The 15,000-nt window shown below is 33.2% G+C and overlaps 1 protein-coding gene across 3 annotated transcripts in view; it reads right to left on the reverse strand.

Moving 5' to 3' along the window:
* Positions 1–15,000, reverse strand: part of LOC106876580 (glutamate receptor 4) — a 735,993-nt gene that overhangs the window by 429,679 nt on the left and 291,314 nt on the right. For all 3 annotated transcript variants that reach the window (XM_014925186.3, XM_089348773.1, XM_089348776.1), the window contains exon 9: positions 9,145–9,255. In XM_014925186.3, the coding sequence (XP_014780672.1) occupies positions 9,145–9,255 (111 nt within the window). The remainder of the gene's footprint in view (positions 1–9,144; positions 9,256–15,000) is intronic.

Below are 15,000 nucleotides of genomic sequence, written 5' to 3' on the forward strand. Positions count from 1 at the left end.
GTGATATATTTTAACTGTTCCTTTTGTTCTTTTTTTTTTCTTAAACTGAATAGTAAATACGTCAATCTCTCCAGTCTGGGAGAGTGCAAATGTCATTGCATTTACCTACTTCATCTGACAAATGTTTCCCGATATCCGGTGTTATTCTATCATCGTCGTCGTCGTCATCATCATCATCATCATCATCATTGCCATCATCATCATTTAAAGTCCGTTTCCTATACTGGCGTGTGTTCGACGGCTCGAAAGGAGTTGTTAAGTCCAGAGCCGCACGAAGTTCCATAGTCTGTTTTGGCTTGGCTTCCACAGTCGGATGCCCTTCCTAATGCCAACTAATTTACAGAGTGTACCGGGTGATTTTATGTTGCAGTATCACAAATGCATTTTATATGACACCAACACCATGCTTTTTACGTGGCGCCAGCTCTTTCTACGTAGCAACATGGATAATTCTGCTCTGTCTTCTCTAAACCTGATATCTATTGAAAGGAATTAAATATCGTGGCACACACCTAACAATATTTAGTCCATCAAGTAATAAAGCTAAGCAAGTAGCATTCTTTTTTGTTTCGATTAATGCGGATGTATGCAACCCACATTAGTAATATGAACTTCAGGCTTTCTGTCGTATATCAGAAAGATGGCATGACAAATATTGCACATACGTTGATTTCAATTTTTCAACATGGAAAGACAGACCAAATAAATTGACTATATGTAAACTAACCGCTTGGGTATCATTAAAATGTGTAATCAGAATGACATATTACCAACTGGAAATTATTGACAGACTAATAAGTTTTGAATACGTAAGAACATTATGCTGAAAGGACAATTAGTTATTCTTCAAGCATTATAAAAGTTGAACATTCTTATAATGCTAACATTTTTGATTTCTGCCTGGTATCAATCTGAAGAACAAAAGATCGGTCAGCGAGATTCAAGATCGTTAATGGAGTCGCTGCTGGAAATCATATCATTCCCGCTTTCACCAGACATTATTTCACACGAACATTAAATTCAGCTGGATGGATATTACTAATTAGTCCACAGCGCACGTTCCAATATCGAATCGTCCGGTAAGAAAATTTGAATATATTCTGCCAGTATAATAAACAAAACGCCTCCAGGTCGGCAATCATATTGTCACGATTAACATTTTCTCAATGTATCAGAGAAGCTCGTATAGAAATAGGAAGTCATCAAAGATTCTGTAGACAAATGGAGAACGCAATGCGAAGCCAAAAGACAAAAATTGACAAAGTAATAATAATAAAAAAAAGACTGTGAATTGTCATGAAAAAAATCTCATGTTTTCTTAAATCCTCTAACACTAATACGATCAAATGTGAACTATGTTGTGAATAATTGCAGTGTTGATTTGTGTATGGTTATGCTAGTCATGCATATTACAGCGGAATCACAGTACAAGTCTCACTTTATTTCAATACAGAATTTTGGGGTGACAATTATTCCTCGTAGGTCTAACTGTAAAGTTTCAGTCAGAATATTGATCCATGTTTTATAGATATTCACTGGGCTGTGCTGTGGTCAGTTGGATTAAGAACTTAATACTTTCCATTAATAAGGTTTAAAAGAATGTAATTTATTTCTGCTATTGTGTCTTACTGCAGTGAGTGAACACAACACAACAAAGTGAAGCTGTAATCAATCGCTCTACTAGTGACAAAACCCTGAATTATTCTACATTCAAGATTGACCATAAGCAGTATATAACTATTGAGGCCGTACCAGCTGATATCGATTTCTCTCTAGTTAACAAGTACACTATGAACTTAGCTTTTACTCATACCAAAATAGGCAAATTTTCATTTCTTAAATGCGCTTGTTTACAAATGTAAATCCTGTAAAAGTAACACGCGCACGCACAAACACACACATTCATACAGACACACACACATTTATGCTGTATAAATTTATTCGCTCAGAAATACACAGAGAAGTCAAGTTTTTCGGAAGACTAAGTAGATGCAGGCTTCTGTCTGACTCCCTTCATTACTGTGGTATCCAAGCCAGTCGACTTTAAAATACTGAAATTCTTCTGATTCCAAACAAAAGTTTGATATTCTGAGTATTATGTATTCTCGTAACCGTGGTTTTACTTACGTGGTCAATCTTTCCTCTTGAAGAGTGAAAATGGATCAATCACTATAAATGTAAATAGTTTTCAAAGAATTTCTCTTGTCAGAATTTGTTAACTGAAATACATGAGTTTATGACTTAATATTTGAAACTAACATACGACATTAAAAGAGATATTAAGTTGCTGTTTACAGAATGGGTTAAAATTAAAACATTTTCAAGCCGAGATGTCATGATTTAATAGTGGAATTTATTAACTTGTCGTGATAAAAGTGTCTAAGATTTCTGATAAAATTATTTCGGAATCTGTGAGAAGAGTTAGCAAGTAAGAAATTGAATTTGACAGCGTTATAAATTAAACCGATGCGCTGAAAACTAAAAATTAAGAAATAAAATTAAAAGATAATAAAAAAGTTAAAAGTCATATACTTAGGCTGAAGTAATCAATAGCAATAGAAAATATTTAGTGGTCATAAGGCTTTACTTTCAATGTTTATGGCAGTTACATCGAGCTCAAAATATTGAATAGCGTGAAACACAAAAATACTTTTCTGAAAAAAAGATGTTTAGCAAAAAAGCTATGTCGGATTTACTCGAGGTTAATTGGTTTCGCTTTTAGCATTTATATATTGATTTCTAATATTAGCACATGCCAAAATCTGGGAAAGTATACAGTCAGGGAAGTCGGCACCAGTATTTGACTGGACGTGTAATTTTATTCTTAGTGAATGAAAAAGAGCATAAGAACAAAAATGTCGTGCATGAACAGCATGAGGTATTTCGTTAAACGTTGGAACTACTCTGGCCAATTCGCACTTTTAGTGAAACTGTTATATATATATATATATTCTTTTATTCTTTTATTCTTTTACTTGTTTCAGTCATTTGACTGTGGCCATGCTGGAGCACCGCCTTTAGTCGAGCAAATCGACCCCGGGACTTATTCTTTGTAAGCCTAGTATTTATTCTATCGGTCTCTTTTTGCCGAACCGCTAAGTTACGGGGACCTAAACACACCAGCATTGGTTGTCAAGCGATGTTGGGGGGACAAACACAGATACACAACATATACACACATACATATATATATATATATATATACATATATACGACGGGCTTCTTTCAGTTTCCGTCTACCAAATCCACTCACAAGGCTTTGGTCGGCCCGAGGCTATAGTAGAAGACACTTGCCCAAGGTGCCACGCAGTGAGACTGAACCCAGAACCATGTGGTTGGTAAGCAAGCTACTTACCACACAGCCACATATATATATATATATATATATATATATATATATATATATATATATATATATATATATATATATATATATATATATATATATATATATATATATATATATATATATATATATATATATATATATATATATATATATATATATATATATATATATATATATATTATATTATATTATATTGTGTCTGGGGAGAGTCAATGTCTATTAGTGCCTTTCGAATTCACATAAAGAATTTGGTAAACCAAATGCAAAATCGAAATATACACACACACACACACACACACACACACACACACACACACACACAAACACACACATGCATGTACACACACACACACATACATACACACACACACACACACACACACACACACACACATATATATATATATATATATATATATATATATATATATATATATATATATATATATATATAATACAAATGATATATGAGCATATGCATGTATAAATACATATGTACATACCTACATCTACATGTATATATAGATGCATATCCGGGTACAGGACGTCAAAAAAACGTGGACAAAAAGGAACGGGAACATTGCGTCTAGGGAGAGTCATTCTCTTTTGGTGCCTTATAATTTAACACACTTACCGGTATAATTTGTACTTATTTCTTTTTTTATTTTTCTCAAATTTTCGTTGCGTCTAGCAACCTTTTCAATCGTCTTGACTCTGTCCGTTACTCACACTGCGTTCCTTTTTGTTTGTTTGTTTGTGCGCATCTGTATCGATCAGTGTGTGTGTGTGTGTGTGTGTGTGTGTGCGTGTGTGTGTGTTTGTGTGTGTGTTTTGCAACTATGTACCGTGTTTGTATGTATGGATGTGCATCTACATATGTATGGTCGAGTGTCTCCATATGTATTCTTGTGTGAAGTAAAGTTTATATGTATATATGGTCATGTGTTTCAGCCTTCATTTGCGTATGTGGGCTTGTCTGTTCATATAACCCATGTATTTATCAGTCTGTATGTTGATCTGTTTACTTTCATATTCAAATGCTTACATACATGTGCATATATATATATATATATACATACACCCACACACGCACACATACATCTATCTACATATATATTATATATATATGTGTGTGTGTATATATATATATATATATATATATGTATATATATAATATATATATATATATATATATATATATATATATATATATATATATATATATATATATATATATATACATACACATACACCGACACACATGCATACATCTATCTACATAACAGCCCCTACTAACTATTCTAATCTACCTGGTAGAATGACTCTCCACAGACACAACAGATTATGCTTCAACACACGAACTCACATAAAGAATCTTGCAAACCAAATCCAAAATTTGACATGGGTGATTCTTTCTTGTCTTGCGATTCACGGTCAAACGGTTGGGTGGAATTGCGCGAAAAATTACACAGATATGCAGGATGATCGGGTGGTGATGCTGGGCTTTATGTATTTTCATAGCTTCATGATTACCGAGATAATCTACTATAATGATATTCTTGCATTTATGAATGAGAAAGGAAGGGGTGATCTCATATTTTTTCAATAGATCCCATCGTTACCGAGATAATCTACTATAATAACATTCTTGTGTCTATGAATGAGAAAGAAGGGGTGATGTCATACTTGGTAGTGGGATGATGAAAATTGTATGCTGAAAAAATAAATCAAACAGCATTTCAACTCTTTGTGAATATATGTATGTGTATGTAAAAGGGGGATATGTGAATGTGTGTGCATACGTGAATGGTGAATGTGCGCGCGCAATGGATGTGGGATGGTTCATCTTTGTTCGCTTAGTATTTGGGTTTCTTTTTTGATTTGCTTGAATCTCGGTTGGTTTTTTTTTTTTGCTAGTTATTTTTACACAGAAAAAAGTCATTCTAAAAGTGTTTTTTAACGTAAGCGTGCCCAAACAAGTCGAATGCTTACATAGAGCAGCTTTTACAGCCACATCATCCAAACCGATCGGGTGAAACCGAGCTTAGCTGCTAGTATATATATATATATATATATATATATATATATATATATATATATATATATATATATATATATATATATATATACCTGCATATATATATATATATTTATACACACACACACTCATACACACACGCACACACGCATGCACACACACACACACATACACACATGTGCACTCGCACGCGCGCGCACACGGACACGTGCACTCGCACGCGCACACATACACGAATATGTACTATATAATCTGTATTACGTGTAGGCATACTACAGTTGGGTTTATGCGTCACGTAAGGTATCATTAACCATTCTGTTTCCAGTATAGTATTCTAGCTAATATTGAATTCAGTAGCATTTCTAGTTATGATATACAGAGTAAATATAGAGATAATGGTAAACTGAAGTTTATATATTTTGTGATTTGCATGCATATCACTCTCGGGGTTATTTGCAGCCTCTCTGTTTTGTACTTTCCAAATGCAATTGAATTTTCAACCGCAGCTGATCACCAGGGAAAAACTTTATTGCATCATGTTACACAGATCAAATTGCATATATAATAATAGATAGATAGATAGATAGATAGATAGATAGATAGATAGATAGATAGATAGATAGATAGATAGATAGATAGATAGATAGATAGATAGATAGATAGATAGATAGATAGGTGTGTGTGTGTGTAAAACACTTCATGCACAATCTCCCAGTGTACGAAATTTTCAATGAGATTTTGATTCTTAACCGAAATATTTCACTTCACCTCCGTTTTAAAGAATCTTATAATTTATTAATTATTTGGGGGCGGGGGCGAGGAATGGAACATTCTACATGCCTTTTAAATGCCTGGGGAGATTGATACAGCTGAAAAGCATATGCAGAAACATATTCAGGAAAAACTTGAGCGAACGAGGCCTACCCTGATGTTTCTGGATCGAATGATTGCAACACTATAAACTAAAACCTACCAAAAAGATATCTTGCTATTCGTCTATTTTTTAATACTCGGGACAGCAGTCGTAGGGTGTTTTCAAAGACATAATATCCTCGATCGCACCAACTTTACAGGCATTTTATCTCAGATTCCTGTATCAAATATGTCACATCTGGGTTTTAATGAAATTTTAATTTAGGTTTTAAAATATTCGGATAGGTTTCCTTATAAACCAACCACTCATGTAGAAGATTCCTGAGACAATGTATTAGTGGAATTATATTTCCAATTTCCTAAACTTCAAAGATTTTTGCTGTGCAAATGGAAACCTGTATTTGTTAATTACGTAAGAAGATGAAAAAGTAGTACAGCAACAGATTGAATATTTTAAACTTTAATTTCCTCCTACATATCTGATTTCACGTCTAGAGATTGTCTTTACTTCACAACTTCCAAATAAGGACAAATTTACACAAGGTTTGAAAGATTTTAAAATGAAAGCTTTGTGCATAGCTAAATGAAATCAGCTCTAATATATTATTAATCACTTCATAATTAAACTTGAAGCTAATGAATTATGGAGGTGCAGGTGTGGCTGTGTAGTAAAAAGCTTGCTTCCCAACCACATGGTTCCGGTTTCAATCGCACTGCTAATTTCTCTTCCTATAGCCTCGGGCCGACCAAGATCTTGTGAGTGGACTTAGTAGACAGAAACTGAAAGAATCCCGATGTATATATATATATGTGTCTGTGTGTCTGTGTGATCTAAAGTGGCTAATAATGTCGACAAGCATCGTGTGGTGGTGCTGCTGAACTAAGCTGATTTAAAAAACACTTCCGTATATTGTCCAGTGACATCATTTTGGTAGCGGTGGTCAGTGGCAGCCAATCGGAACTGTTTACTATTGCATCGTCAAGAGCTCTTCTCATTTCTTTTTGGGATCTTAAATAAGTAATATTCAGGAAGAAAGTGAAGTATTAACAGAATCCAACGTTAACCAGAAGACGGTGGAATTAAAACTGGATATCTATAGAGAAAAGTCCATGCAAATATAGCGTCTCCGCTGCTCCAGAATTAGTGTTTCTTGGGGTTCAATGGGACGATCTTATACGCAGAATAATTTGTAGCATTTTAAATTTTAGGTAAAAGTCTACACACGCAGATACGCACTCACGCGCACACATAGACATACACGTCATAAATATTTATGACTTGTGGCACTGAGACGAACTTTATTACATACGCGATTGTGAGGAAAAGAAAAATATCAAGTAAAATGGGTTTTCTTTTTACCAGAATATGAAAGCACTTTATATAAGTAGTGTCTACTGTCATAACCAACCATAACATTTTCTTTATAGCGAGATTTATTGTTAGATATCAAATAACAAGCACATGTAAAAAGATCAAAATCTCAGAAGAGATACACATCTTCTGTGCAGTTGGTGTTTCTCAGAACTGGAGGATTAAGTGCCTGCAATAGATGTATGATATATTTTGCAAAATTCCAATGTGGCTTATACACAGTGGTGGTATGATGGGACATCGATTGAGTTTTCTAAAGTGATACTATATATTCTCATATAACAGAAATGTTTATAAAGACAGCTACAATGAGAGGGAAATTGATATTGTTGCAACGTTCCAAAATGCTATAACTTTAACTGAACTTTAGCTCAGGGAACAGATATCATTGTTTTACAATGGACTAAATATTCAAATTTCTCAATCAAATAATACCATAACAGAATTTGATTCTATAAAGTAACCGAAAAGCCTCAGCTTTAGTGAGATGCAAGAAATAAATGCGAACATTACCTTGCTCTGAAGCGTTTTAGTTATGTAAAACGTAAAATAACTTCGATGAGAATTATAAACAAGGCCATATTTTCGAGCTTATCACGAGCATACTTATAGTGGAAAGCATTTAATTCAATATTTCTTTTGGCGGCGAAGAGTTAGAAACATCCTTGTGATATTCCTTTACAATTATTTGCCTTTTGATTTCAAATTTCACCATAATCGACGTTTCTTTTAAAAATTCCATACAACCAGGATGTAGAGTGGGTCGATATTAACCGTCTCTGTTTAGCCTAAATTATAAGGATTTGTATATAATGTTGGAAATCAGTACTACCTTCACCTTGGTTTATAGATTTAGATTCAAATCATGATAAAACTCATATATCAGTTGTTATTTAAGAAAAGAGTAAACTTTGCCGTTTATCCATTCCTTTATTATTAGCCGATCGCTTTGGTAGACATTGTACTGAATTGAGAATCGAATATTTGTTAAATGGAGGCACTCTTGGTAAAATAATAAAGTATTAAGAAAAATGTTTACTGCCATGTGATTTCTGAATTTTGTGATCTTAATTTACTCCTACACTGAGGTTAAATTTCCATTTTGCCATTGTGGTTCACGTTGACAAAATATCTGCTGCCAATACTGTAGAATCGATTCAATACTTTATATATTCAACTATTTTCTTTTTATTTTGTATCATCATTTCATTTAAAATCTAGCCGAATAGATTTAACCTTTCATCTTTCTTCATTGCAGGATAACAAATAATGTTAATATAGTGTCTGGTTGATATAGAGCACGTCTCAATAGAAAACTGCTTGCATAGAAATGCAAAATAGTAAAAGAGTTTAACATTGAAAACTTACCGTCAAAAGACAGAAACCGTAGACGCTGAAATCTTGAATATGTGAGAATATGGCATGAGAAAGAAAGAAGAGAGAGACAGAGAGATAGAAAGAAGAAAGCAGGCGAGACAAAACTAAAGTAAGAACGAAATACTGAAGACTTACTTTAATCGTAGACATTATCTTTGTGTTGTTTATTTCAATTATTGTTTTGTCCATATCTGGGGGACGTTCCAATCTAATGTCGAGCCCTGTTTCATCTGTCCATTCTCCTATCTGAAAAATCAAGCAATGTTGTATGTGAAAGATGATGCCTTACATGACTTTAATCATAATAGTTCAGGATCGAAGTTAACAACAACGTTACCAACGATACGGAAATTTTAAAACAGTCTCACTAAATAAATATTTGATGAAAGATAATTCAGTATAATATTGTTGAAAAGGCTAACAATATTTTTGATACGTAGATCCGTAACGGTGTATTAGAAAGTCGTGGCATTCATACTCTTGCTTCTAGAACATTAGAATCAATAAGGAAATGGTTGAAAAACTGTAATAGATACTGAGTTGCTGAGAACTTGCAGCCACATAATATTACCCTTCACACTAATTTTAAAGTTGATGATAGTAATAAAAATATAGATTCTCAAGAAACAGTATATTATAGTGTAAAAGTTTCTTTTCTGTTCAACTATCCATCATCACAATTGCGGCAATAAAAATGACTAAAGAGTAGATTTCCAAAAGAAAGCATTCGAAAATGGTGGACATAGTAAAAATTACATCAATATGTAACTGTAAATTCGATATCTAGAGAAAAGCAAACAACACGAATAAGATGTTACAAAAAATTAGAGGAACGTTATTGGTAGAGCAATCATACAGACAATTTCATCCTCACTTAACAACTATCTGTCAAATTAGAAAATGTCAAACATAAATCTAGCAACTATGTTTTTAAATAAGAGATGTCAATTATAATTGCTATTAGGAGCTTTGCTTCTGATTCTCATAAACCTATCATCATTTCTCTCAAGATAAAGAAACGATTGTTGAGATGAATTTATCACCCTTACTCATCATTTCTATGATTATTCTTGTCATCACCAGACTACCCGCATAAAATAGATTATTTTGCACAAATAATATATCTTCACAGTATTGGCAATATTTCTAAATTATGTGTGTGTGTCTGAATGTTTTCATGCACCTAATATATATGTATAATGTGTATGAGCATCGTGTGCGTGCGTGCGCGTGTTTGAGTACGAATGAGAGAGGCTGTCTCATCGCCTGCGCGTGTGTTTGATATATGTGTATTATTTAGTTCGTAACTTAATCTGCTGAAAAATGTCCAGCTCACAGTTATAGTCCTTGCAGGCGAAATCGTGCTGGTAATGTAATGTGTTCAATATTCAGTAGGAGATTACGTCAGTAAATACATTTTGAATATTTAGAACAGACATGGGAAGAGGGACAGGATGAAAAGTTTATTATCAAGTTTAACTTGAAACCCATGTATCTAGGTGAAGAGTATCTCAGTCTGCAATATGAGAATCCCATTCTCTCAAAGGATATCATCATACATAACAATCAATTTTGCTTCCATCGAGAACTGAACATTTATGTATTAGCTTAGTTGATTGCAAACAGGGCGTCGGCAAAAGTTATACAGCAATGTTCATCAGTTTGGATATGATTTTACACAGTGGGAGAAATGAAATCTTACGTTTCGAGGCTGTCCCTTCTTGGTTTAAGAGAAAAAGTATAATTTTGATTCTCTCTCTCGAAGACAATATGTCCGAAATATCAGAATTCATGTCACCCCCCAATGAGATAGGAATTTATCTATAGTAATGAAATAAATGTTCGTTACCTATTTATCGATGTGAAGTGTCATTTTTATAATGGCACCTGTGCATATAATTATTGGTGTTTTTATAACTATGTGCTTTTGAGATTAGCAGATTTCTATTTGGTAAATTCATAAGAAATGTAAGAAACAATGTCTTATGTCTCTTGTTTTGTTTTGTTTTTATTTTTAGTTTAGCGAGATACGATAAGCAACCTACAGCCACAGTATAAATATTATTGGATAAAATATTTCAATTGAAATTAAAATATCAGAGTTAAATAGAGGAAGGAAAATATTTATAATGATATAAAATAGGATTTCCTATTGCACATCAATACTTCATACAAATCTAACGGTAAGTATAATATTTATACTTATATACTCCAGTTGTAATAATCATGAATTGAAAATAGGTTAACGTATGTAAATATAATTGTTATAATAAGGAAATGGAATTGAAATAATAATATTGCGATATTAATGTTCAAGAGAAAGGTAAGAAAATCGAATAAAAACATGAAGGACATTTTCAAGTCCAATGCATGATTCTACCGAATTATAAATGCTGCTAATAATATAAAATTAGATTCCTATATTAACGTACAATATGAAAATCTTCCATGGAACCTGGAATATATTTTTCTATAAATAATTCGACATTATCCTCTGCATGATACTAAAACTAAAATTAATACTAATGTTATTTCATACACGAAAGAAAATGTAAAAAGGGAAATATTTCAGGTAGCGTGTCGTAAATAGTATATCGTAAATGTGTCTGTTTAATTTATAAACTCTAATGTAAGCTTTTGTGTATCAACACTCCAACAAAATTAATTGACAATAGAGATTTGCGTATTATTTTTGATTAAAAGAACTAGAAGTCACTTATCAGGAAAGACGCCATCAACAGCTTTTGCGCTTTTGCACATTCAGCCTTAATATATGTTACGTCACTAACGTAATCTCCACAGATTCTAGAAGTGATACTTTTAAATTAAGCGACGTATATCCATCTTTTGTTAACAGAGCATATTTGCACTCTCAATAGCCTTTAAATGTCACGATAGTATTAGTAAAAGCATCTATAAGGCAACCTCTTATTACGATAAATATTTACAATATAACAACTTCAAAGACGACATTACGTATTCACTTTGTCTGCCCTTAAAAGTGAAGGTGTCTCAACCAAACGCATTGCTCTTTCCTCAATGCAAAATCTAATTGAACAACATTTTTCATAATTATAACAAGCACTTCACTTCCATAACACAAATATAGAAAATATATAAACATGTAAAACAATCTAAATTTATATCTGAAACATGGGAAATATAATTTTGCACATCCATTATCAAAACCGAAGAGACATACATTCAAAACTCCAAATATATGACCACCAGGCAAATACTGCAATGTGGGAGCAGTGATTTAAGACGCAGATGTCACTTCTATGAGATTCAATATGGAAGTGACATATAAGCGTTACACAGTCATGACAGAGAGGTTGAAGAAAATAATTTTTTTTTTTAATTATGCATCCTTTAGACAGCTACAAAACAAAAGCCAAAAAAAAAACACACACCGTATAGATATTTCAGAAAAGATTTCTGGTTATAATCTCACGTGGAATATCACAGTAATGCTCAAACATTTCAGAATTGAAAGGAAAGAGTGTAATGTGTGCATAACAGGAAATGAGAAAAAAGTTCCTGAAATATTCACAACCAGGGTCTCAAATTAAACAACAGACTAGAGATATTTCCGAAGTGCAGGTTTAGATATTTCAGAAATGCATTCGGAAAAATTACTAATGACCAGGCAAGTAAAAATCACCATTTTCAACACAGTTATTAAAAATGTATTAAATTCTAATATAGTTTCACGTCAGGCGTTCTTCATATTTTCTCTTACTGCTTCTATTTTTTTCCCCTTCTCTCAAATCTCTACCTTTTTTTACTTTACAATCAACGTCTCTCCAGTCTTTGTTTAATTTCCTTAAAATCACATCCTAATTTATCTTGCCTTGATTTCACTCAAAATTAAAAACAATTATAATTGTTTATTAGTATACGAGGCGTGTCTGTGTGGTAAGAAGCCTGCTTCCCAATCACATGGGTCCGGATTCAGTCCCACTACATGGCATCTTAGGCAAGTGTCTTCTACGATAGCTTCGGGCCGACCAAAGCCTTATGGGTGGATTTGGTAGACGAAAACTGAAAGAAGCCCGTCTTATATAAATAGGTATATATATCTATGTATGTGTGTCATTGTGTCTGTGTATGTCACTCACCACCGCTTGACAACCAGTGTTGGTGCGTTTATGCTCCTATAACTTAGCGGTTCGGCGAAAGAATGGATATGATAAGTACTCGGCTTTAAAAAATAATCCTTGGGTCGATTTCTTCGTTTAAGGCACAGCCTCAGCATGGTTGCAGTCAAATGAATGAAACAAAATAAAAGATATGGGATTTAAGATGAAGTATATAGGGTCCAGATATATTTACCTAGTTTTCTTTATAAATACAAAGACATTACTCTCTTTTAAGTATAGAGTATAACATTTTGCCATTCCGTGTTGTACAGCATATCGACCGTTCTTCAGCGGTTTCAGTACTATCTTAGTTTCCCTATGAGAAGAGATGTTTAAAATATTTTCCTAAACCTGCTACATTTCTTCAGAAATATCTGAATGGTCCCTCACGACCCTTCTTACAGAAAAGTATAATAGATATAAAGAGATAAAGAGATTTTTTTCTTTTATTTCTTTCTATATAACTTAAAATGATTCTAATACATTAGTTGAATAATGCATTAGATAAAATGCATCTTAGTCAAATTGAATTTTTACGTACAGGATTTGCGAAAATTGAAAATGAAATGCTAATAAACACAGAGAGATAGAGACAGAGACAGACAGATAGACTGATAGACAGACAACAAATAGAGATTTGATAGACGTTCGAAAGGTAGGAAGATATTTACATAATATATACATACGTATATACATAATCACACGTGCGCATTCATTCATACATACATTCAATAATTCAAAGATACACATATTCTAACATATAGACATATATTCAGACACACAGATGCATATACACACAAACACACATACAACCGAATATGCGCACATAAATATATATGTATACACATCTACAGGCTATATATGTATATAACGAAGTGGTTAAGACATAAAAATGACAGAGAGCACGAAGAGAAAAGAAAGAGTAAGTTTGAAAGAAATTTTGACTTTGGTTCTATATGAAAGAGAGTAAATCACGGGTATTAAAGCTAAAAACAGTTCTGGACCACTGTTTTAACCTCTTTGATCATAATAACAGAAACCCCCGGGGACATAATATCAATGAATGTAGATATTAGATGGACAATTGAAAGCTAAATCATCAAGAAAAATTGCAAATGAAGAACCTTCATCTAGTTAAATTTCTTTTGTCATCAGATTTGAATACTACCGTGCCATCCATCGTGATTAGGCCAAATTTCAGACAAATTTAAGTAATGAATGTCTGCAGCGAACGTCTGCAGAAGCAGAAATCAAAATAACCGAAAGCAATATCCATTATAAATTAGGTGAGTCGAACTTATAAAAACTTTATTGATTAGACTCTGAAAATGTCTGATAACCTTTTATTTTATTCAAAGATCAATATACAATTGAATATGAGGTAAAAGTGTGTGCCCCTCATAGAATCAAGTAGAGTGGCTTATTTGTCATTTCAACTCTGTGTGCTTAAATTCACCTACCTTTACTTATCACGCGCTGATCTGATAAATAAGGTTCAATATTTTTATTCGTCTTGCTTCAAGCGAAAGGTACAGATGTTGACCCTTAGTTGAACTAAGAGACTGGCTTTTATCCCTAAAGATATGGTAAGATCATAGTTAGTAATATGGTAGATTCTTTGGAGGATTGAAAGGTTGCCCTGCAGTATTCCTTCCGACTCTTTCCACTCTGTATTCAAATATTCTTCAAGTCTAATTTGCGGCCAACCTCCCATAGTCGATCGAATACAGTACGAAAACATAAAGTAGGAGACATAAAGAAGCTTACAACAAAGTATTTCAAATACATGGCCCAAGTAAAGGAAGCCAAGCACCATGTGATTGTCTTTAATGGGGAGATGACTTGTAAT

The sequence above is a fragment of the Octopus bimaculoides genome, chromosome 1 (genome assembly GCF_046866305.1).
Source record: "Octopus bimaculoides isolate indiv1 chromosome 1, ASM4686630v1, whole genome shotgun sequence".
Classification (NCBI taxonomy): domain Eukaryota; kingdom Metazoa; phylum Mollusca; class Cephalopoda; order Octopoda; family Octopodidae; genus Octopus; species Octopus bimaculoides.